This window comes from Mustelus asterias, chromosome 1 (assembly GCF_964213995.1).
Source record: "Mustelus asterias chromosome 1, sMusAst1.hap1.1, whole genome shotgun sequence".
NCBI classification, from domain to species: domain Eukaryota; kingdom Metazoa; phylum Chordata; class Chondrichthyes; order Carcharhiniformes; family Triakidae; genus Mustelus; species Mustelus asterias.
The window spans coordinates 89,077,852-89,100,904 of NC_135801.1; the positions used below are offsets into that span (position 1 = coordinate 89,077,852).

General features: G+C 41.2%; 1 protein-coding gene across 1 annotated transcript in view; it reads left to right on the top strand.

The window, feature by feature from the left end:
• Nucleotides 1-23,053, top strand: part of cc2d2a (coiled-coil and C2 domain containing 2A) — a 165,566-nt gene that overhangs the window by 32,770 nt on the left and 109,743 nt on the right. The window contains exons 9-13 of the mRNA XM_078215007.1: nt 2,170-2,274; nt 10,657-10,842; nt 15,069-15,240; nt 16,378-16,514; nt 16,623-16,754. Of these exons, the coding sequence (XP_078071133.1) occupies nt 2,170-2,274; nt 10,657-10,842; nt 15,069-15,240; nt 16,378-16,514; nt 16,623-16,754 (732 nt within the window). The remainder of the gene's footprint in view (nt 1-2,169; nt 2,275-10,656; nt 10,843-15,068; nt 15,241-16,377; nt 16,515-16,622; nt 16,755-23,053) is intronic.

Here is a 23,053-nt window from a genome sequence, read left to right on the forward strand (position 1 = left end):
GAATTTATTTTTACAAGCAAAGGGTGTAATGATTTTAATGCATTAATAAATAATTAATAACTCTCCTCATCGCATTTCCCTTTTAGCAAGCGAAATATATCTTCTCACCACTAATTCCTCAGATCTTAAAGAGAATCTATTTACTCTATATGTCTTTCCTACCAGATCTTCTGTACTGCCTTAGACCTTAAAAATAATGGTGAGGCTATCGGTACTTATCTTAATTAAGGAATAAATCAGACACCAATTTTTGACTTCTGTGCATGCACTGAACAACAAAATCAGGAGCTTACTGTCTGATTTGCCCTAATACCCCATCAATATGTCTGAGACATTCAACGCCATTCATGTAAACTCACCATACACAGAAGAAAATGTAGAGCTGGCCCGCTCATGTCCATGTGAATTTTTAACAATGTGATAAGACTCAGTTTCTAACAAACGATCTCTCTAGCACTGAAAGCTTACTTTTACAAGTGTGGGATCTTATTGCTTTAGATGACAATTATGGTAGGAGATTTTTCTTAACGTTCTCTTTCTGCCTTGTTAACACCCCCTCTTGATCCCATCTTTCTATCCTTTCAATTTTGTGCCAAGTGCATAACTTTGCAATGAATTAAATATTCTAACTTTTGCGGTTTCATCTCTGTGTATCTCAGTGAAGAGGGATTAGTTGACCACGTACACAATCAATTGCTCTGGTCACAAAGATCACCCCGATGAAATGGTTCTCTAACTACTGTAAGTTGCCATGCAAAACCCACATGATGTATATGACCAATTGTAAGCATTACGAACAGGGAGTTCCTTCACCGCTGACCCGCAAAATCTAAGGCTACATGTTATTGTGTCCTTTGTTCCTCAGAGAGAGAGGGAAATTCTGCTTCACCCACCACAGTTTTCTTTGTCCAGTGATGCGCTACTTGAACTGGCTACTCTCCTTCAAGGTGATAGTTTCCTGGTAACTTCCTACCCTTGCTCTGCTCATTCCAAAATTAATGGTGATTGATAGAATTTCTTGGCAAATACCTGTACCTCAAACAGTCTGGATGGGTGCTTTGTCCAAATGTAATCAGTGTTCCCCAGACTCTATGGATTGGATTTTCTGTTTCTCGGCAGGGGATGGGGTGGGGGAGGTGGATCAGTAGTTGAGTGATCTGCTTGCTTCTGCTGTCGCCAACTCAGTTTGCCCAATCATTTAGTAGCCATCCAGCGGGAAGGAGGCCAATCAAAGATGCAAAGGAGGGCTCCATGCCCAATCGGATCGGGACTGACGGCTGGGACATCACAAGGCAGAAGGGTAATACCGCAAAGAAGGAGTCAGTCACGGCTACAAGTTTAAAGGTCCCTCTAAACCTCTTTTATTTATTGGAGGCTCAGGAAAACGAAGACATTAGTTTAACAAAAACATGCAGCCACTGCCACCTTCACCAGCAGAGTCTGCTGCTACATTTATTGAGCCATGGTCCTGGTGGCCAGCCTTTTCTTTTGCCGTTGTGGTGCCTTGTCTTGGCTGCCGTAAGATACTCCCAAATATTTTCATGTGCAACATACTGAAAATGCAGCAGGCAATGAAAAATTGCTGACGATTGGGTTGTTAACAACGGGTTGGGGCGGCACAGTGGTTACCACTGCTGCCTCACAGCGCCAGGGACCTGGGTTCGATTCCTGGTTTGGTGACTGTGTCGAGTTTGCACATTCTCCCTGTGTTTGCATGGGTTTCCTCCACAGTCCAAAGGATGTGCTGGTTAGGTGCATTGGCCATGCTAAATTCTCCCTCGGTGTACCCGAACAGGCGCCGGAACATGACAGTAACTTCATTGCAGTGTTAATGTAAGCTGACTTGTGACACTAATTAACAAGCTATTGTTAAGCTTATTTATGAGTAGTTTCAAAATGGGCTGTCCATTTCTGTGCCAGCTTACGTTAAGTAATTTTAGAGGTTTGCATGATGACGTTGAGATTGCCAATCCAATGGGGGCACCTGATCTATGCTGTAAAATCCAGCCCGGGTGTGTCATAGATTTAAATTTTTGAGAGCTGAACTTGATATAATTTTAATGTAAATTATATCAGAATCTTGCTGTGACTGAAATTCCAACCCAGAAGTCAGGAATCAAAGCTTTGTTCTTTTCTTCAAATGCAGTCAATTTATTGTTGTTGTGACAGGTCGACGAAGATGAGATGAAGAGACCAAGAGCTGATGAATCGTCCTTTCCTTCTTCAAAAGTGAGGTTTCGTGAAATAGCAAATAAAGTGAAGCAGAAAGCACAGGCAAGTCTTCCAGAGCCAGTCACCTCCTGTTTTAAGGCATATCCATGTGCATGTTATAGAAGTTAAATTAACTGTAATATTAAAATGTGTATTTAGTGTAATTATGAATGGGAATCCAGCTGAGATTGATGAGCTGGCCACTCTAACAATATGAAAGCAACATACTGAGGATGCTGGAAATCTGAAATTATAACAAAAACGTACAAGAAAAACTTAGCAGGTCTGGCAGCATCTGTGGAGAGAGAAACCGAGTTAACATTTCAAGTCCATATGACTTATTCAGAGCTGAATAGAGGTAGAAATGCAATGGGTTTCATGCTGTTGACAAGGGAAGAGTGCAGCAAAATGAACAGTCAGGAGCGATAAAATGGCAAATATATCATGGACACAAGACAAAAGGAGTGATGAAGATAGTGCTAAAGATTGAAGTAGGTGTTAATAGTGGCATAAAGGTCAGATAGCAGAACAAGGATCAGCGCTTTCTGAAACCAAAACACGGGAACAAGATACATACTGGCAAAAAAAATCAAAATGGAAAATAGAGTTCATGGTCTGAATGTGCTGAACTCAATATTAAGTCCAGAAAGAGTTGAGCCACTTGCCTATCCATATGCTAATAAGTTGGCGCTGAAATTCTTGGGCAGTCTTTTTATCAGCACCAGGGGAACAAAGTGTAACCCTGTTTGTCCAAGCACAAAAACACGGGGAGGAATTTTATGAGATTTTTTCTAAGTGTCCAGCTAGTCTGAAAATGGGAGAGTTCCAGATCCATTTTTTGGTTGAGTTTTCATCTCGTCCATGCAATTTCATGCTTTCCTTCACCTCAAAATCCGCTGAGGGGGAGTGGGAAATTGAGGCCATCGGGTCTTTTGCAATTCTCTTAGGAATTCACACTAGCTCTCTGCATGAGATTTGTGACACTTTATAGAGACTAAAAGAGTCAAAATTCCTGAGTTGGTGGGGGCAGGGCAGGAGGAAGATGTTAGATCTCAACATGATTTTAGAGTGATGCTTGGATGGGGTAGAAGGCACCATAATTTCAGTGGATAAAAGAAGTATCAAAATTTCCTGTCAACTTCTCTACTGTGATTTAAATGGCTTTGGCTGATTTACAAAAACTGGCCTTGATACTTTTAACAAATCTACACTTAAAAACTAACCCTTTGATTGACAGGCATTCTGATATTGAAATGAGAATCATCTATTTTTCTCCCTCCCCAGAAAGTAATCTATAGTTTGGACAGCTGCGGCCATTATCAAAGCTTGACCGAGTTTCAACTTCTAATAGTTTCAGCAAAATAGATGCTGCATTCACCTGAAAATGAATGACAGTTTTGAGAGATTGTAATAGCAGATTGTCCCTTTGATGTATTTTCCAGTTTGTTAGCACTAGCAAATAGGATTATAAATATTACAAGGTGTTTTTCACATGACAATGTATTTTTCTCACTGTCGGTGATATAAAGTCTCTTATTTGATGATGAGAGGTTTGCTTTCTTCCCATAAAATGTAGCTATTTTTTTGTTGATACCGTATGGACTCCAGATTGTACGTATATATGGAAGGGTGAGTGGGCCTTTGAACACTGTTTGGAGTTGGGATCTGGCCGGAACCTTCTGGTCGTTCATGCTGGTGGGAGCTTGTGGTCCTGCCAACAGCGCACCCCTGCTGCAGATTTCCTGGCAGTGTAGGATGGAGTCAATGGGAAATCCCATTGACGGTGTACTGTCCAATGGCGTACTGCCTCCTGTGTAAGAGAGGCACTGTCAGGAGGCCAGAGAATCCTGCCCACTGTGCTGGAGATCTGAGGTTACCCTCCTAACTTGTCTGCCTCTGCACACACTTCTCAGACAGTCCAATGCGACAACATACTGCATTGCGAACCTGACCAGTGTGAGAAGGCAGCAATGGCATATGAGGTTACACATGGGTTGGGTGTGCAGTTTGTGAGCACACTAGTGCGCAGGTCAGGTTTTCTTGAACCCAGAGAAAGATTCGACCCATGTACTTCCATGACAGTGTCAAAATAGTTTAAAATGAAATTTAGAGGCCTGGGAGTCTTATTGGACTCAGTAGTATGTTCAACATGCCCGAACAATGCAGAATGGTATTCATTCAAAATCAGTGGAATGGTGAACTGCAAAGTCAGAGGCAGCAATGCTCAAAATGTGGTCTTGTCAGAATATCTTGAGTACAGTGTCTGCATTCAAGTGCTGGAGGCACTGCAGTAAAGAATCCTGAAGCTCATCCATAGTACTGAGGTCTGAGCTAAAAAGAACATATTGACATTTGAACCCAGAAGTGAGCATCTGAAGGTTGATTTTAAAAAGGCAGTAAAAGATGGGGAAAAAATAAATCTGGAATGGTACTTTCAAAATATGACAAAGAGACACAAGTTATAAACAAGTAAAAGGGATTGATATCAGAAAACTCTTCAGCGAAAATATGATCTCTGTCTGATTAGGAAGGCAAATGGAATATTGATGTTTATTACAAGGGAAATCAAGTATTAAAGTAGGGAAGTGTTGCAAAAGCTGTTAGACTGGATCTGGAGTATGGTATACAGTTTAGGCACCTTATTTAAGAAAGGAAATAATTGCACAAGCAGCAGTTCATGCTTCATGCAACTGATTCTTAGGATGAAGGAGTTACCTTATGAGGTAAGGTTGAGAAGGTTGGGTCTATGCCCACTGGAGTTTACAAGAATGAGAGGTGGTCTTATTGAAACAGAAGATTCTGGGGGGGACTTGACAAGGTGGATGCTGAGTAGGTGTTTCCCATAGAAACCCTACAGTGCAGAAGGAGGCCATTCGGCCCATCGAGTCTGCACCGACCACAATCCCACCCAGGCCCTACCCCTACATATCTACCCGCTAATCCCTCTAACCTACGCATCTTAGGACTCTAAGGGGCAATTTTTAACCTGGCCAATCAACCGAACCCGCACATCTTTGGACTGTGGGAGGAAACCGGAGCACCCGGAGGAAACCCACGCAGACACGAGGAGAATGTGCAAACTCCACACAGACAGTGACCCAAGCCGGGAATCGAACCCGGGACCCTGGAGCTGTGAAGCAGCAGTGCTAACCACTGCGCCACCGTGCCGCCCTTGTGGGAGAATCTAGGAATAGAGGACCCAGTATAAAATGTATGGGTTTCCCATTCAAGACTGAGATGAGGAGATTTCTTTTTCATCTCAGGGGATTGTTAGTGTTTTTGAAACTGATTTTCTCCCAGAAAGCAATGGAGGCTGGGTTGGTGAATATATTCAAAGCAGAACTAGATGGAATTTTGATCAACAAGGGAGTCCAGGGATATGGGGAGCAAACAGGAAAATAGAATTGAGGCCATAGCCAGGTCAGCCATGATACTATCAAATGGGAAAGCAGGTTCAAGGGTGGCCTGCTTTAATTCTTGTGTTCTCGTGTAGAATAGTCTTTCAGATAAAGTGGTGGATGAGAAACTCCTGGAAGCATGTAAGGCTGACTTAGATGCAGTGGAAGATAGATGATCTTGAGAAGATGAAATGACCTTCCTTACAGATCTTATGAAATGAAAATGGAAAATGCTGGCAATGCACAACAGATCTGTGAGCATTTAGAACAAAGATGTGCAGGTTAGGCAGATTGGCCATGCTAAATTGCCCCTCAGTGTCCCAAGATATGTAGGTTAGGGGGAATTAGCTGTCGGAAATGTGTGGGGTTACGGGCTAAGGCAAGGGAAAGAGTCTGGGTAAGATACTCTGTCAGAGAGTCGGTGCAGATCGATGGACTGAATGGTTTCTTCTGCATTGGGATTCGATGAGTTCAAATCTCTCGTATAAAAATATAATTCCTTGTCAAAGTTTGTCAGTTCTCATAAAGGGTCTCATCTAAAATGTGAGCCTATTTTCTGTGAAAGAGGTTGAATGATTTCCTGTATAGTACCAAAATGTTGCTTTTATTTCAGATCTTCAGGATTTGTATTTGTTAATCGGTTATTAAGTTTTTCCACATACAAACTATTTCTTTTGAATGTTCTTGTATGCTTCTAAAAAGGGAAAAGTGAAAGGGTGGGATTTTACGACTGTGCTCGGGCGAGATTGTAAAATCCCACTCAAGGCCAACGGAAAATTCCGTTGTGTGAGCCCGGAATCGGCGGTAAAATTCCGGCCAAACTCTTTTTTTTTTAAAGAGTTGTAAATATTTAACTCTTGACGATGAAACAACCAGTGTTTTTCACCAATTCTTCAAACTTCAATCTGCCCGTGGTTGAATTACTCAATTCTGCCTCTTTAAGTAAACTTTGGTCGTCTGCTTCTCTCTGTATTTTCTTTCAATAAGAAAACTTACCCTTTCTCTAGTACGCCATAGTGTTGAAGGGAGGTTGTTTTCTTTTTGTATATCCTCGTAATAGACTCCAGATGGTGAGATATTAACGCAAGTGCTTAGTTGCCAAAACCATTTTGACTTTAATAATGAAGCAGGATGTTTGTTTGTAACCAAGCTTACAAGGAATGATGTAATGTGATTATAATTAATGCAATTTATTAGCATTTAATTTTCTCCCAAGTATTTGCAACTTAAGAAATATTGCTTAACAACTGTCATTTCATATTGTTGGTCGGACTGCAATGTATTGGCCAGAATTCTCTGGTCTCGCATGCGCAGCTGACAGCGCGAATGGAGAATTTGGTGCTCAGCCAAATCTCCATTCACTGCAGCGGGACTGGAGAATCCCAGCATCGGGCAAGGTCAGAGAATTCCAGCCTTGAGATAAATCTTTAAATTCTGCTCAGGTGAAGGGACAGTGCATATGATTAAATCAGAGCAATATAATTGCACTTCCCTTTGAACATGTACCTTGTGGTATGACTTATCCAAGAAATTACTTTAAAATATTATTCAATCTATATGCAAATTGATAAATTATGATTTCTAGTTCATATGTTTTTTTAATGTAATGAATAATTTTCCCAAGTTGCATGAAATGAGAAAATAAGATTATTGAATAATCAGATGATTATTTTTCTTGAATAATATAAAATCTACTCTCTTTCGAGGAAATTTGCATAATAACAGGTATTGCTTACCTTTATATTATTTCTGCTATATTTTCACAGGTGGCTCTGTCAGCCTGCTAAGTATATAATTCGTCACTTTTGCAGCCAGCTAAATACTTTGTTTGGGTACAAATCATTAGGGATACAGTCTCCAAGTAACTGAAGTTGATTATTTTAATGTGTTCAGTACAGAAAGAGACCTGAATGAACACCACACAGATTGGGATCTCATGTCGTCATTGTCTGGAACCCATTTGCTGGAAACCGTATTATACCCTGTAAATTATTGACCCGTCTTCCAGATCCTTGAAAATAAAGAAAACAGCTCTGCTTGAACAGTGCCATTCCCCAAGAGATCATTCAGCCCTATGAAATATAGAAGTTAAACAATGTGCCAGTATAGTACATGTAAGAGAAATGGTAGCTTGAGCTATCTCTAAACAGCACATGGCATATTTTCATAGTTATGTTTCTTACATAAACTGTGTATTTTTTAAAATTCATTTTACTGGATGTGGGTGTTGCTGGCTAGGCTAGCGCTTATTGCCCATGACTTATTGTCCATTGCCCTTGAGAAGGTGGTGGTGAGTTGCCTTCTTGAACCACTGCAGTCCCCGAAGTGTAGGTACACCCACAGCGCTGTGAGGGAAAGAGTTCCAAGATTTGACCCAGCGACAGTGAAGGAATGGTGATATATTTCCAACTCAGGATGGTGAGTGACTTGGAGGAGGTGGTGGTGTTTCCAGGTGTCTACTGCTCTTGTCCTTCTAGATGGTAGGGGACATGGGTTTGGAAGATGTTGCCTAAAAAACCTTGGTGAGTTCTCTCAGTGCATCTTGTAGATGGTAAACACTGCTGCCACTGTTCGTTTGTGGTGGAGGGGTTGAATGTTTGTGAAAAGGGTAACAATTAAGTGGGCTCCTCAGCCCTGGATGGTGTTGAGCTTCTTCAGTATTGTTGGAGCTGCACTGTGAGTGTACCTACACCTCGGGGATTGTATTGGTTAAAGAAGGCAGGCCACCATCACCTTCTCAAGGACAACTAGGGATGGGCAGTAAATTCTGGTCTAGCCAGCAACACCCACATACCATAAACTTCAACCCAGATAAGTGTGTGGTGGTTCATTTTGGCAGGTCGAATAGGATGGAAGAATATAATATTAAGGGTAAGACGCTTGGCAGTGTGGAAGAACAGAGGGATCTTGGGGTCCGGGTTCATAGGACGCTTAAAGCGGCGTCGCAGGTAGAGGCTGTGGTTAAGAAGACGTTTGGAATACTGGCCTTCATCAATAGAGGAATTGAGTTTAGAAATCGGGAGATAATGCTGCAGCTGTATAGGACCCTGGTCAGACCTCACCTGGAGTACTGTGCCCAGTTCTAGTCACCTCATTACAGAAAGGATGTAGAAGCCATAGAACGGGTGCAGAGGAGATTTACGAGGATGTTGCCGGGATTAAGTGGTATGCCTTATGAGGATAGGTTGGGAGAGCTAGGTCTATTCTCCTTGGAGAGGCGAAGGACGAGAGGTGACCTGATAGAGGTGTATAAGATGTTGAGAGGTATTGATAGAGTGGATTCTCAGAGGCTTTTACCCAGGGCTGAAATGGTTGTCACGAGAGGCCACAGGTTTAGGGTGCTGGGGAGTAGGTATAGAGGAGATGTTGGGGGTAAGTTTTTCACTCAGAGGGTGGTGGGTGCGTGGAATCGGCTGCCGGTAGTGGTGGTGGAAGCGGATCCGATTGAGTCTTTTAAGAGACTTTTGGATAGGTTCATGGAGGTTAGTAAGATAGAGGGTTATAGATGAGCTTAGAAGGTAAGGAAATTGTTCGGCGCAACTTGTGGGCCGAAGGGCCTGTTTGTGCTGTAGCTTTTCTATGTTCTTCTATGTTCTAAATGAATTTTAAAAAGCTCCTCCAGGCAAGTGGAGAGTACTCCATTACATTCCTGATTTGTGCCTTGTAGATGTCAGCATGGCTTTGAGTGGAAAATCATGTCTCAGAAATTTGATTGAGTTTTTTGAAGGGGTAACCAAGAAGGTACGAGGACAGTGCAGTCAACGTTGTCTACATGGACTTTGGCATGACCTTTGACAAAGTATGGTAGGTTCTTGCATAATATTCAATCTCATGGGATCCAGGATGAGGTGTCCAATTGGATACAAAATTGGCTTGACGACAGAAGACAAAGGATGGTTGTAGAGGGTTGTTTTTCAAACTGGAGGCCTGTGACCAGCGGTGTGCCTCAGGGATCGGTGCTGGGTCCACTGTTATTTGTCATTTATATTAATGATTTTGATGAGAATTTAGGAGTCATGGTTAATACGTTTGCAGATGACACCAAGATTGGTGGCATAGTGGACAGTGAAGAAGGTTATCTCAGATTGCAACGGGATCTTGATCAATTGGGCCAGTGGGCTGATGGATGGCATGTGGAGTTTAATTTCGATAAATGTGAGGTAATGCATTTTGGTAGATCGAATCAGGGCAGGACCTACTCAGTTAATGGTAGGGTGTTGGAGAGAGCTATAGAACAAAGAGATCTAGAGGTACAGGTTCATAGCTCCTTGAAAGTGGAGTCACAGGTGGACAGGGTGGTGAAGAAGGCATTTGGATGATTGATTTCATTGTTCAGAATATTGAATACAGAAGTTGGGATATCTTATGGAAGTTGTACAAGACATTGGTAAGGCCACACTTGGAATACTGTGTACAGTTCTGGTCACCCTATTATAGAAAGGATATTATTAAACTAGAAACAGTGCAGAAAACATTTACCAGGGTGCTACCGGGACTTGATGAATTGAGTTATAAGGAGAGGCTGGATGGACTGGGACTTTTTTCCTTGGAACATAGCAAGCTTAGGGGTGATCTTATAAAGGTCTACAAAATAATGAGGGGCATAGATAAGATAGATAGTCAACATCTTTTCCCCAAGGTAGGGGTGTCTAAAACTAGAGGGTATAGATTTGAGGGGAGAGATATAAAAGGGTCCACAGGGGCAGTTTTTTCACACTGAGGGTGGTGAGTGTATGGAATGAGCTGCCAGAGGCAGTAGTAGAGGCTGGTACAATTTTGTCTTTTAAAAAGTTTGGTACAAATCATGGCAGGATTTATAGTTTAAGAGATTGAGGGATAAGCACATGTGCCAGTTATACCTGATTTGTATAATTTCACATTTAATCTGTTCTTTGCAGAAGGAACAACCTATCCAAATTTTGCAAAGGTATGAGTTCTTGCATTTTAGTTATTGTGAAACTGTCAGCAGCACACTGAGTTACTTTTCATGCCGAGAAGCAAACAGACTCTTTCATGATTTGTTTGAACCAGGGTTTTGCATTTACAGGATGAACTTCCTTCTGCTGAAGTTGCTTATAACTTCTTCACCTTCAATTTTGACCCTGAACCTGAAGAGACAGAAGCTGAGTCCAAAAAGGAAAAACAAGCTGAAACACATCAAAAAGTTGCCCAGGAAGACGAGGAGGAGGAGGGGGATGGAGAAGATTCTGCAGCCATTGAAGAAGGTGAAGAGGTAAATGTAGAGCACAGTAGCATCTCAGAGGAAATATACATTGGTCTTTTGTCATCCATCCACATGTATGACTGGAGCAGGATAAACCTTTTCCTACCTATGTCGTTACGGGCATACTGTATCTTTTGTTTTGTTTCCAAGATTTACTGCCAAATTTCCTTTTGTTCAAGTATGTTATCAATCAGCTAAACATGCCAGGAAATGAAATGATCCTGCATATGTGCATTTTACTCCAATTTCTCCTTCTTTCACACAACAAATCAAAAGGAGGGAAGGATGTTTTAAAATAGGAAGGAGACACTATCTGTGCTTTGTTATCTGTCGGCAATTGAGAAAGCGCAATGATACTAAATCTGCCGTGGCCGCAGCTCCTGATCACCACTGTCTAGTAAGTTCATACTAGAGGTGTGCTATCATTAATTAAAATGGATGTCAAGGGAGAGCAGGAGTCGGCTCAGCTATGATGTCCTCAGCAGCTGAATGGTGATCGGTTTTGAAGCTTATTGATGTATAGTAATCACTGGGCTGAGGTGAAACACTGGGGCGCTATTCTGCTGCTGAGGACTTCGTTATCAGTGAAACCATACCCCAGCAAGAGATCTAATAGGAGGGGAGAAGATGGAAGCGGAGAAAAAGCTGATAGAGTGCCACTCTCTCAAATCATCCCAGCACCGCTGCTTTCAATTGATACCCTGTACAGGAGCTTCTTTTAAAGATTAAGATAGATTATAACATGTCTAAGTTAGCATTTTAGAATCACATGGTGCTTTCGTCAGGAGAGTAATGTAAAATGAAAACTCCTTTTCCAGCTGAACGTTGAAGACGATGGATAAAATGACAAAGATAGAGTTAATGTCTGAATTAGGATGGCACAAAAACCAAAGATAGTTATGTACACATGAATCAGTAACGCAGCATTTTTGTTTTATACCAGTGCCCCCAATTATTTTAGGGTTTTTCATGGATGCAGAGTTAAAGGCCTGGATTTGCATCCTCGAGGAAGTTTAAGTTTTTAAGTTTATTTATTAGTATCAGAAGTAGGCTTACATTAACACTGCAATGAAGTTACTGTGAAAGATAGCAGGAGTCTGGGGAAGTCCCAGCTCGGCCCTTCCATCTAAGGAGACAGTGCCCGCAATAATAGGATTCTCATTGCAGCTTGCAGGTGTGGGCTGCTGTTGGACCAGCCAACCCTGGAAAGAGTTTGGAGTCAGCCATAGGGGCTTCCAGCTGCTAAGGTGGGCCATTTGAAATGCCTGCCTCTCCTAAATTTTAATGAAGGAAGTAAGGGTCTCTAACTCTCAATTCCCACACATTCTCCATCCATGCCATCTCAGTCCCCCCCCCCTCCCATGTTTCTTCCTACATGCTCATCAAGCCATGTCCCCCACCCACTCCGAATGGCCCTTCATATCCCCCATGCCGAGCTATGGCACTTCCATGCCCATTCGCATACACTGTATAGGGCCAATGGACCCTATGGTGACCACAGGATGTGTCAAAAAAAGCTTTTAAAAATTAAGTAATTCATTACTTTCTTTAAAAAAAAGCCTTTTGCTACAGACCAATAAGAGTCAATCATCCAAACTCTTTAAAGAACCAATAGCAGAAACTGCAAGCATTGACATTTCTATCTTATGTAAATAAACATTATATAATTGACAGGAGAGATCAGAGAGACAGAGCTATCCATCAAGCAATATTTTCCCTGATGCTCAACAGCTTCAACAGTTTCATGGATGTCTGGACTCTCAGACAAGCCTCATTTTTGAGCTTGCAAGTGCGATAACTTAGCATGGGTATGGGGGGCCATTGTGGGGGGTTGGGGCGGGGAGGGTGGGGGGTGGAGTTGGTGTATGGGTGGCCATAGCTTGGCATATGGGGCATGAGGAGGACTTTATAAACTTGCCTTTCAAATAGTTCCCTCATCCAGACTGTGATTTGCGAAACCTCTGGGGTACCATTACCCATGACTCTTTGAAAAGCTGGCTTGACTCCATGAGAATTGTGGAAGACTAGGACATGCCTATTCCCACTGGCCAGGTTGGGAGTGCAGTGTGCTGGCTCGCAACCCAGATCATCTTGCACCCTGAAGATATGTTTTTGAAAACTGTAAATTCTGGGATTGAGGTTGGGAATCACAGAATCAGGATTCTTCTGCCATTTTTAAAGGGTTCTGAAGTCACACTGACTGAGTCCAGGCCAAGATGCATAATTCTCAAATTGAATTTTAGGAAGCAGAATAATTCGATTAAGTGCAATGACTACAGAATGTAGCATGACCCAAATGTTGTACTGATATTGCTTTGTAACCAGGATGTACTTGTTGCATGATTTTCCAACCACTTAAGTGACTGGTCAGAAAACTGTATCCAAGTTTCTAACATTTGCTGTTAACAACTGGGTCCTTGTTAATAGAGTTAAGGAAGAAAATCACCTCGTAGCTATCTGCCCTGAGAAGAACGTTTTATGCCCCTGGAAAAATGAGCATTTAAAAAAATATATTTTTAAACTAGTTTGTGTTTAGCTTCTCTCACATTGAGGCCGTTATCAAATACATCACATTGTCTGCTCTGTATATAAATAATCCAGTAATCAGAAATTACATACTTCATAAAGAAATTAAAATTTAAAGATACTATTTGCAATTCTGATGAATGTCTGCTCAAAATATTTTTTATCCCAGGTCATATAAACAAGAATAAATGAGAGATGATCTTATTGAAACATCTAACACTCTGAGGGGATTTGAAAATGTAGATACCAGGAGGATGTTTCCACTTGTTGGAGTGATTAGAACCAGGGAACACAGTTTAAGAATAGTTCTACAGTTTAAGACCAGTATGAAGAGAAGTCTTTCCCCTCAAAAGGTCATTAGTGTGTGAAATTCTCATTTGTAGAAAGCAGCGGAAGCTGCATCATTGAATTCATTCAAGTCAGAGTTAGACAGCAAAGTGGAATTGAGACCACAAATAGATCAGCCATGATCTCATTGAATGGTAGAGCAAGCTCGAAGGGCTGAATGGCCTATTCCTGCTCCAAACTCTAATGTTCCTATATGCTGAAATATGTGAGCTCAACACTTCAAAGATGACCAAGGACTGAAACATTTATTGATCAGTTTCATAAATTATTTAGTAGAGATAGAGAGAATTTTTTGTACTTGGGCAACTCCAAGGTTGCTTTTGCTCTTTGTTACTTTCTCCCTTATCTCAGTTGCTCTTTCCTTCCTTTATCCCTCCTCACTGAAAATAATCGTTCATCATGGAATCCAATTTAATTGACAGCCATTTGGTACCACACCCATATGAACACCATCTCTTTCTGAGCTACTATTAGTGGGCTGTTGTAAATAATGAGCTAAAGCACGATAACGTCATGTGCATTTCCAGTAAGATTCACTGGGTGATAATAAGATGCTAAAGATCTGTCTGACAGTTTGCTTCTGACATCTTGGAACTCTTCGGAATGACTTGCTCAGTGCTGCATCCTGTAGTGCAATTACTTATGATTAATTACGGGTGTTAAGGCATTGATTTGAATGCCCTCTCCTGCATTTCCTTCAACATGATCTCAACTATTTGAAAGCCAATGCTATTGTAATGAAGGAATGCATGTCCAAGGGAAAGGCACTTCAGGCATTTCTCCAGTCGGTAAGTTCCAGACTGCATTTGGCAAAAGAATGTAATAATGATACTTGCCAACATTTTTCAGCTATAAGCGTGACACAGATGGACATAAAGGGAGAGAGAAAACAAATCAAGAAGGATGGCGATATAATTTTGTTTTTAAAAGGATAAAATTTTATACTGTTTAGTTCAAAGTTAGATAGGATCATTGCATTTTCTGGACTGAGTAAGGATCTACACAGAATCTCATTTCAGTGTATTTTTTTTGAAAGGGGACAGCTGCTGCCATACAGTCTTGTCAACATTTATGATTACAGAAAAGGTCCTAAAATGTCATTTCAAATGAAATGTCTTTTTTCTGTAATTGAGAAATGTTTATTATATTCAATTTTGTGTATACGTCAAGAGACTATCCATGTAATTGGCAAGAGAAATGCACGAAATGCTTGAAGCACTGAGAAATATCACATCACTTTGTACTAACTGGAAAGCAAAATAGAAATATATTTGAACTTTAAGTGTTTAGGAATTTGTACATTTTTTTCCCAGCGATTCTGGAACAGAATATAAAACAGTATTGTCCCTTGGTTACTGTAGGAAGAGGATCGACCACTTGTAAAAGATAATGGGGATGATGAGGATGACTATCTCTTCATAATTGATCAGACAGCTCGTGATTTTCTTATAGTGAAGGCGCCTGATTATGAAAGCTATCATAGTCAACGACAGAAAGATAAAAGGTTCCTTTTTACCCCCAGCATTCTGACAGGTAAACTATTTTGAAGTGTAGTTTCTGACATGTCTTGATAGGCATTCTGTGGAAAGTGTGGCTGATTAAATTCTAACGTTTATTTTGTCAGTTAAAAGGTACCTGATATTGAAATGTTACTTGATGGTATTAGTAATGTGTGAACAGTTGTCTGCAATTCCTCTGTTCGCTATTTTAATGAAGTAATTAACTAGTTTAAAATAATAAGAAATGCCTTTGTTGAATTGCCAGATAGATGAATCTCATTGAATCCCCACAGTGCAACAGAAGGCCATTTGGCCCATCGAGTCTGCACCGACCACAGTCCCACCAAGGCCCTATACCCGTAACCCCACAAATTTACCCTGCTAATCCCCTGACACCAAGGGGCAATTTAGTATGATCAATCAGCCTAACCCGCACATCTTTGGACTGTGGGAGGAAACCGGAGCACCCGGAGGAAACCCACACAGACACGGGGAGAATGTGCAAACTCCACACAGGCAGTGACCTGAGGCTGGAATTGAACCCGTGTGAGGCAGCAGTGCTAACCATGTGCCACCGTGCTGCCCCAACATCTCATGTATATCTCACCAAGTTCACCAGTAATATTGTACAATGTGGTCCAACTAGTACCTGAGCTAGATATGAATAATTGGAGTTATCATGGAGTTTAGATGTGTACAGATATTTTCCATTAATTAATGCATTCCTAGAAATTGCGATTAATGGAAAAAATTGATGTAAAAGATACGACAAATGCATGACAACAGGGAACCGAATTGTGCAGACATAAGATTTTCAATACTAATTTTTTAATATTAATGCGATATCATGCAAAATAAAATGATTTTGAGAACAGCCGTTTCCTATGATGCTTTTGGTTATATTCAAGTTAACACATAATAAAAATTATTTTGCTGTATTGTTGTTTGCTCGACACTGACTAAAAGCAATAATGCTGATGAACTGTGCACTCAAGTGAGGAATATTTGAGTACTCGTTGAGGTTGTCTGATATTAGTGCAAAATTAACCCCATGAATCTCGTGGAGTTATGTAGAATTATTAATTCCTGTTCAATAATGTTGGAAGCTTTGGCCCTTCATGCCTTTCCATGAACAGGATATCATTATTAATGATGTATTCTTGATGGTCAGTGTCCACATCGGAGAAAGTTCCGGAAAACGTGCAGCCACGGTTTCTCGAAGATGAAGGCATTTATGTTGGAGAAAGACCAAAAGTTTCTAAATCCAACCAGAACATCCTCGAGAATCGTCTGCTTAAGAATGAAGAGGTAGGTCAAAAAGACTTCCCCCTGTTTTCTTTTAAAGTATTCATTACATTTTAGAAAAAGTCCTTTGTTTAACAGCTTCAGCAAAAATACTCTCTTTCATTATCCCAGGGCAAAAAATGGTTTGGAAGTGATGGCAGAATTATAGCCTTGGCTGACCCTATTAAAAGGACCCAAACAAGACTTCCCATGTTTTCACTGCATGAAAAGATGGATCCTGCACTAGAAACTCTGTATATAAAGGTAAGTAAAACATTCTAATTGTACAAAGAATTTTTTTTCCAGACTAATAGATTATTTTACAGCATATTACAGTTTCTATAAGTGAAAGTTAATCAATTTCATCAGCAAAATTTTAATCAAATATCACTCGCAAGGTATTGACAAGAAAAAAAGCTGCAGATTGCAATTAAATCCAATCATATGTAGAGCTGATGTAAAATTAGTGATGTAAGGGAAGACTTTCAAGTCGATAGGGTGGGATTTTCCGGCACTCCGCAGCGTATTTTCTGGTGATGGAGGCAGCTTGCCAATGGCCACTGCCAAAACCTTCTGATCCTGCCAGAAGTCAGTGGCCATTTACATTGCTGGGGGGGAGGTTGTCACTTTCCGTGGGACTGGAAGATGCTGTCAGTGGGAAGGACCAGAAAACCAGCCCCATGGTTTCAGTTCATGCATGTCTGGATGAATCTTGATTTCCTTTCTCTCTGTCCCGACTAAAATGTACTGATGCACCAACATTTTATATCATGCTTAATAGGGACTCCAGAACAGCTAATCAATGATGTCAATGATGTCACAGCACCTAGCTACAGTTAATATCGTGAGCAGGCAATTAATCTGTGCAGATAATAATTCGTTCTGTATTATTTGGTGCACTTTTATGTATTTCAAATCTCTTTCAATTTCTGAGATGAAAATAGTTCCAGAAAACAATTTGATAATCTGCCCATGTGAACCTTGATGGAGATGTTTAAATATTTGTAGAAAGCAGTAAGAGACGTGCCTTGAATTTCTTGATGCAAGTTTCCAATGGGAATAATTGGATTTGATTCATGGTCTCCCCAAGAAACAACACATCTGCAAAGAGGATAATTTTCTTAAATGACTGTTGAGGGATTTGAATTCCCAAGCCGTATCAGTAATCAAGTACCTATGGTAAATCAACACATCCATATAATCAAACCTAGATTTTGAAAGTCATGTAACTTAACCCTTATTGAATTAAAATAAACATTTTAAGTTAGCAGTGTATAATCTTCAAGCTTACAATGTGACTATGCTAAACTCTTGTGAAATGTACAGACCTGGCGTTTTGATTCAGTGTTATGACCCAAGCTGATGTTGTTCCCGGGCAAGTCAGACCCCAGGGTGGAACCTGGTTTGGTAGACCTTAACTTTTATTTTTTATTTGCAACATGGAGGGCAAATAATGAAGAGAATCACAGGAGTCCAATGATGAACTTTTTACAAAAGAATCAAACATTTATTTAATAAGATAATGAACAAGAAAATGGGCGGCACGGTGGCACAGTGGTTAGCACTGCTGCTTCACGGTGTCAGGGACCCGGGTTCAATTCTGACCTCGGGTCATTGTCTGGGTGGAGTTTGCACATTCTCCCTGTGTCTGTGTGGGTTTCCTCCGGGTGCTCCATTTTCCTCCCACATTCCAAAGATGTGCAAGTTAGGTGGATTGGCCATGCTAAATTGTCCCTTTAGTCTCTCAAGATGTGTAGGTAGGGGGATTAGTGGGGTAAATATGTGGGGTTACAGAGATAGGACTGGGTAAGATGCTCTTTCGGAGAGTCAGTGCAGATTCCATGGGCCAAATGGCTTCATTCTGTGCTGTAAGGATTCTATAATTCTAAGAAAAGATGTATGCTACTCCTTCACTCCGACTATACCTTTACAGATATATACAAATTTGTAGAGATATCACATCTATATAATATCTATCTTGAACATTATTATTCACTGTAAGTATGCAGTACATGTAAACTAATGAGGGAACTGTGGTCAGACAAACCACACTCCAAAACCAATGGACAGGTGCCATCTAAATCAGTGTCTGTGGTTTCTTCATCAACCCTCCCTCGAGGCCTGGAACAGTGTGAGCCAACTGATCTCAAGGAAACGGTCTCTCTCTCAAGGGCTTCCAATCTTCACGTCCGAAGACTTCGCTTTCACTTAAATACCTCCAACTAGAATCCACCTTGAAGGTTTTGAACTCTGCTTTGGATGTTCTCCTCCCCTGAATCTTCACTCAGATCTTCTGGCTTTTACCAAACCGATTTTTTTTTGCGTAAGCTTCCTGCAGCTTTCTCTCCTTGGAGTCTCCTCTCCTGCTCCATACTTTTAATTTCACTGAACAGGATCTATTCCAGATTCCTGTCCTTGTCCTGTGATGTAACTGTCATTTTGGGACCTTCTCCTGCCCCACTCACAAAGATCCTAAAATGAAATCAAACCCAGGATTCATCTTTCTCAACACACAAATAACAAAAAACATCAAAGCAATATCTAGTTCCTAATGTCCAAAAATACAAATATTACTTACTTAAAATGATATCCAGTTCCTAACACTGGACACAGAATGGAAAATGCACCCAGGTGGACTGGGCACTGCATGGTTTTGCTGGGGTGATCCAGCTGACTCAGCTGCATAATTCTGAACTCCACGAATCAGCAAATTGAGCAGCCTTATCAAATCTAATTGACTGAAATCTGACCATTGCGGACTCTGATTACTGAATTCAGCCAATCCAAACCGAAAATGTGATCAAACGGTTGATGCAGCTGAAGAGGCCAGTCAGTGGTTTCACTGGACCACTGGTCACTGGCCTTCTCCACCAAGGGCAAATCTGAATTCAATAAACTTAACTTAAAACTATTTAAAGTAATTGTAGCATCAGTATGAGAATCAGACTTGAGTGAGATTTCAGTCGACTGCTCGTCATTGTCGCACATTAGTGATGGATTAATGGGGCTATGAGTTCTTGGGCACTCAAATTTCCAGTGCATTGTGAACATAATTGAACTTGTACATTTGGGGGAACCTCAGCTTGTTGATCTGAGTGGAAACACCTTCTGGTGCATTGACTTTTGAACCATTGTAAAAAAAATGGTGGAAACTAAAGCAATTGTGATTTTGGGCATTATTCACTTCAGTTTTAAATTCTGCAATATTTTGCAATATTTTAGTGATTTTGCCCAGATTGTGCTAATATCTGGCAGAAATTTGCAGAAAATCCAGGTCACCTCGATTTCGAGACTTAATTGAAGGAATTTCCACTTCTGGTGCACAACTTCAACCACTAGGGGGTGCACATTGGAAATTTGGACGTTTAGGTCAGCAGTCACTGGTAGGTCCAAAGATGTGCAGGTTAGGTTGATTGGTTATGTTAAATTTCCCCTTGGTGTGTCCCAAGGTATGTAGGTCAGGGGGATTAGCGGGGTAAACATGTGGGTATACATGGTAAACCCGGGTAAAAGTCAGTACAGACTAAATGGGCTGAATGGTCTCCTTCTGCACTGTAGAGATTCTATGATTTTATAAGTTTTATATTCTGTGGGGCCAGCTGATATTTGAAACACACCCAGTCTGCAAAACTCCATAGCAAGCATGCAAGGTCATAAAATCTACCCTTTAATCCTGGAATTAATTATTCAAATTACTGTACTAGGTAAATTATGCTAAATGACTTTTTGTATAGAGCATTAAAATTCGCAATGTGCAGAAATTAATTTAACTTGTGGTGTGATTAGGGATGTGTTGATATTTACTGACATCAGCTAAATTTATAAAAGACAACAATGCTCATTTTATCTGAGTGTAATGTCACAGGAGATCAATTGATCGATCATTTTGAAGCTCAGAATTCAGGCCTAGGATATTTGGGAAACAGAATTAAACATTAATTTTACAGTTTTAAAGCTACAAATTCAAGTTAAACGGTTTTTATTGCAATGCTGCATATAAACTATCAAAGAATCTGAAAATACAATTTGACAAATAAAAAAATTAATGTCTACCTCTTCCTATTTGCATTGTTTTATTGGGCAGGATTTTACAGGTGGGTATATTTTTGACAGAGGGCACACAAAATAAGAATAAGAACATAAGAACATAAGAAATAGGAGCAGGAGTAGGCCATCTAGCCCCTCGAGCCTGCCCCGCCATTCAATAAGATCATGGCTGATCTGAAGTGGATCAGTTCCACTTACCCGCCTGATCCCCATAACCCCTAATTCCCTTACCGATCAGGAATCCATCTATCCGTGATTTAAACATATTCAACGAGGTAGCCTCCACCACTTCAGTGGGCGGAGAATTCCAGAGATTCACCACCCTCTGAGAGAAGAAGTTCCTCCTCAACTCTGTCCTAAACCGACCCCCCTTTATTTTGAGGCTGTGCCCTCTAGTTCTAGCTTCCTTTCTAAGTGGAAAGAATCTCTCCACCTCTACCCTATCCAGCCCCTTCATTATCTTATAGGTCTCTATAAGATCCCCCCTCAGCCTTCTAAATTCCAACGAATACAAACCCAATCTGCTCAGTCTCTCCTCATAATCAACACCCCTCATCTCTGGTATCAACCCGGTGAACCTTCTCTGCACTCCCTCCAAGGCCAATATATCCTTCCGCAAATAAGGGGACCAATACTGCAGACAGTATTCCAGCTGCGGCCTCACCAATGCCCTGTACAGATTCAGCAAGACATCTCTGCTTTTATATTCTATCCCCCTTGCGATATAGACCAACATCCCATTTGCCTTCTTGATCGCATGTTGCACCTGCAGACTGGGTTTTTGCGTCTCATGCCCAAGGACCCCCAGGTCCCTCTGCACAGCAGCATGATGTAATTTCTTTCCATTTAGATAATAATCCAATTTGCTATTATTTCTTCCAAAGTGAATAACCTCGCATTTGTCAACGTTATACTCCATCTGCCAGATCCTCGCCCACTCACTCAGCCTGTCCAAATCTCTCTGCAGACCTTCTATGCCCTCCACACGATTCACTTTTCCACTTATCTTTGTGTCGTCTGTAAACTTTGTTACCCTACACTCAGTCCCCTCCTCCAGATCGTCTATATAAATGGTAAATAGTTGAGGCCCCAGTACCGATCCCTGCGGCACGCCACTAGTTACCATCCGCCAACCAGAAAAGAATGGTTGGTACAACACCTTTCCACCCACACCCAACCCAGTCCCCATAATATGGATGGTTGTTGAGGTGCCCACTAGCCTGCCCACCCATTCTTAGGCCTATTAAGGCCCTTAAAGTGGCCAATTATTGGCCACTTAACCTCAATCCACCATCACTGCCATAAAATGTTGGGTAGTGGAAGGCCAGAGAGACAGTGACAGCTTTTTTTTGATAAAAGTGCAGGAAGGAAGAGGGTTTACATCTCTTGGGCAGTTCCCTGTGTGCATTGGGGGCACCTCGCCCTCAGGAATATAACCTCTCTTGTGGTTTTCTGCCTGGCCTCCAAACCACACCTCACCCCGCTCTCTTGGGGGCCAATCCTTCTCCATCCAAAATGCCTGGGACTTACCTGGGTCCAGATGCCATTGCTTCTCTTCGTGGGTCTGATGGCCTGCAGTCCTAGCAGCATCCATTACTGAGTTCTGGTGCTGCTTGGACTGCATTGGTCAGCAGCTCTTGAGGGTAGCACTTTCGTCCATTGAATGTATTGAGGGGCGGTGGTTCAGAGTCCCACTCTCTGCTTTTTAAGGCCTCTCACAGCATAATGTCATTTTTCAAAGTCGGTCGGTTTGCGGCTGCCTTTTCTAACGAAGGGTGGGCTTAACAATACACCCCTTATAAAATTTAGCCCTTTTTCTCATTTTAACTTTCAATTTGGTCTTCAATTACTTCTGTTTTGTTTGCTATTTGAGATTGTGGTCTTTCATGCATCGCTTTCTCCCTGCACTGTGTTGGGCTGTGGGCATTATGGTCTGTGCCTTTAGCTGCCTTGGTTTCACCCTCTGCAATTATCTTCCTGATCCACTCAAACCCTCTACCTCCATATTTCTTAAAGAATTCCCTAATAGAAAGATTTTGTCCATCTCTGCAAATACCTCTTCCTTTCTCTTGATGTCCATTTTTTTCATTATGTTTGTCAAACATTTCCTGACATTGTTTCAATGCCAATGGTGCTAAATAATTGCAAGTTGTTGCTTGCAGTGTTCCTTTTTCTATCTACTATCTATATTCAGGACCCAATTTTGGGTCACAATGACAGTGAAACTGTCAGCGTTTACTGTCATTGCTCTGTGAAACTGATAGCAACTTCTAGAGTCTGCAGATGTGCAGTTAAATGCAGGAGTCTAGAAATTGTTGGCAGTGATTTTTTTGCTTCAGATGGTGCACTGTTCAAGTATCCACAAACTGCAATTAATGAGAAATTGGAAGTGCTGGAAATACTCAGCTGCTTGGCAGTGTCTGTGGAGAGAGAAACAGTTCACATTTTGCATCAAATATAACTCTTCTTCAGGACATAGACAGAGTTGACTGGACTTAAAATGTTAACTCTCTTTC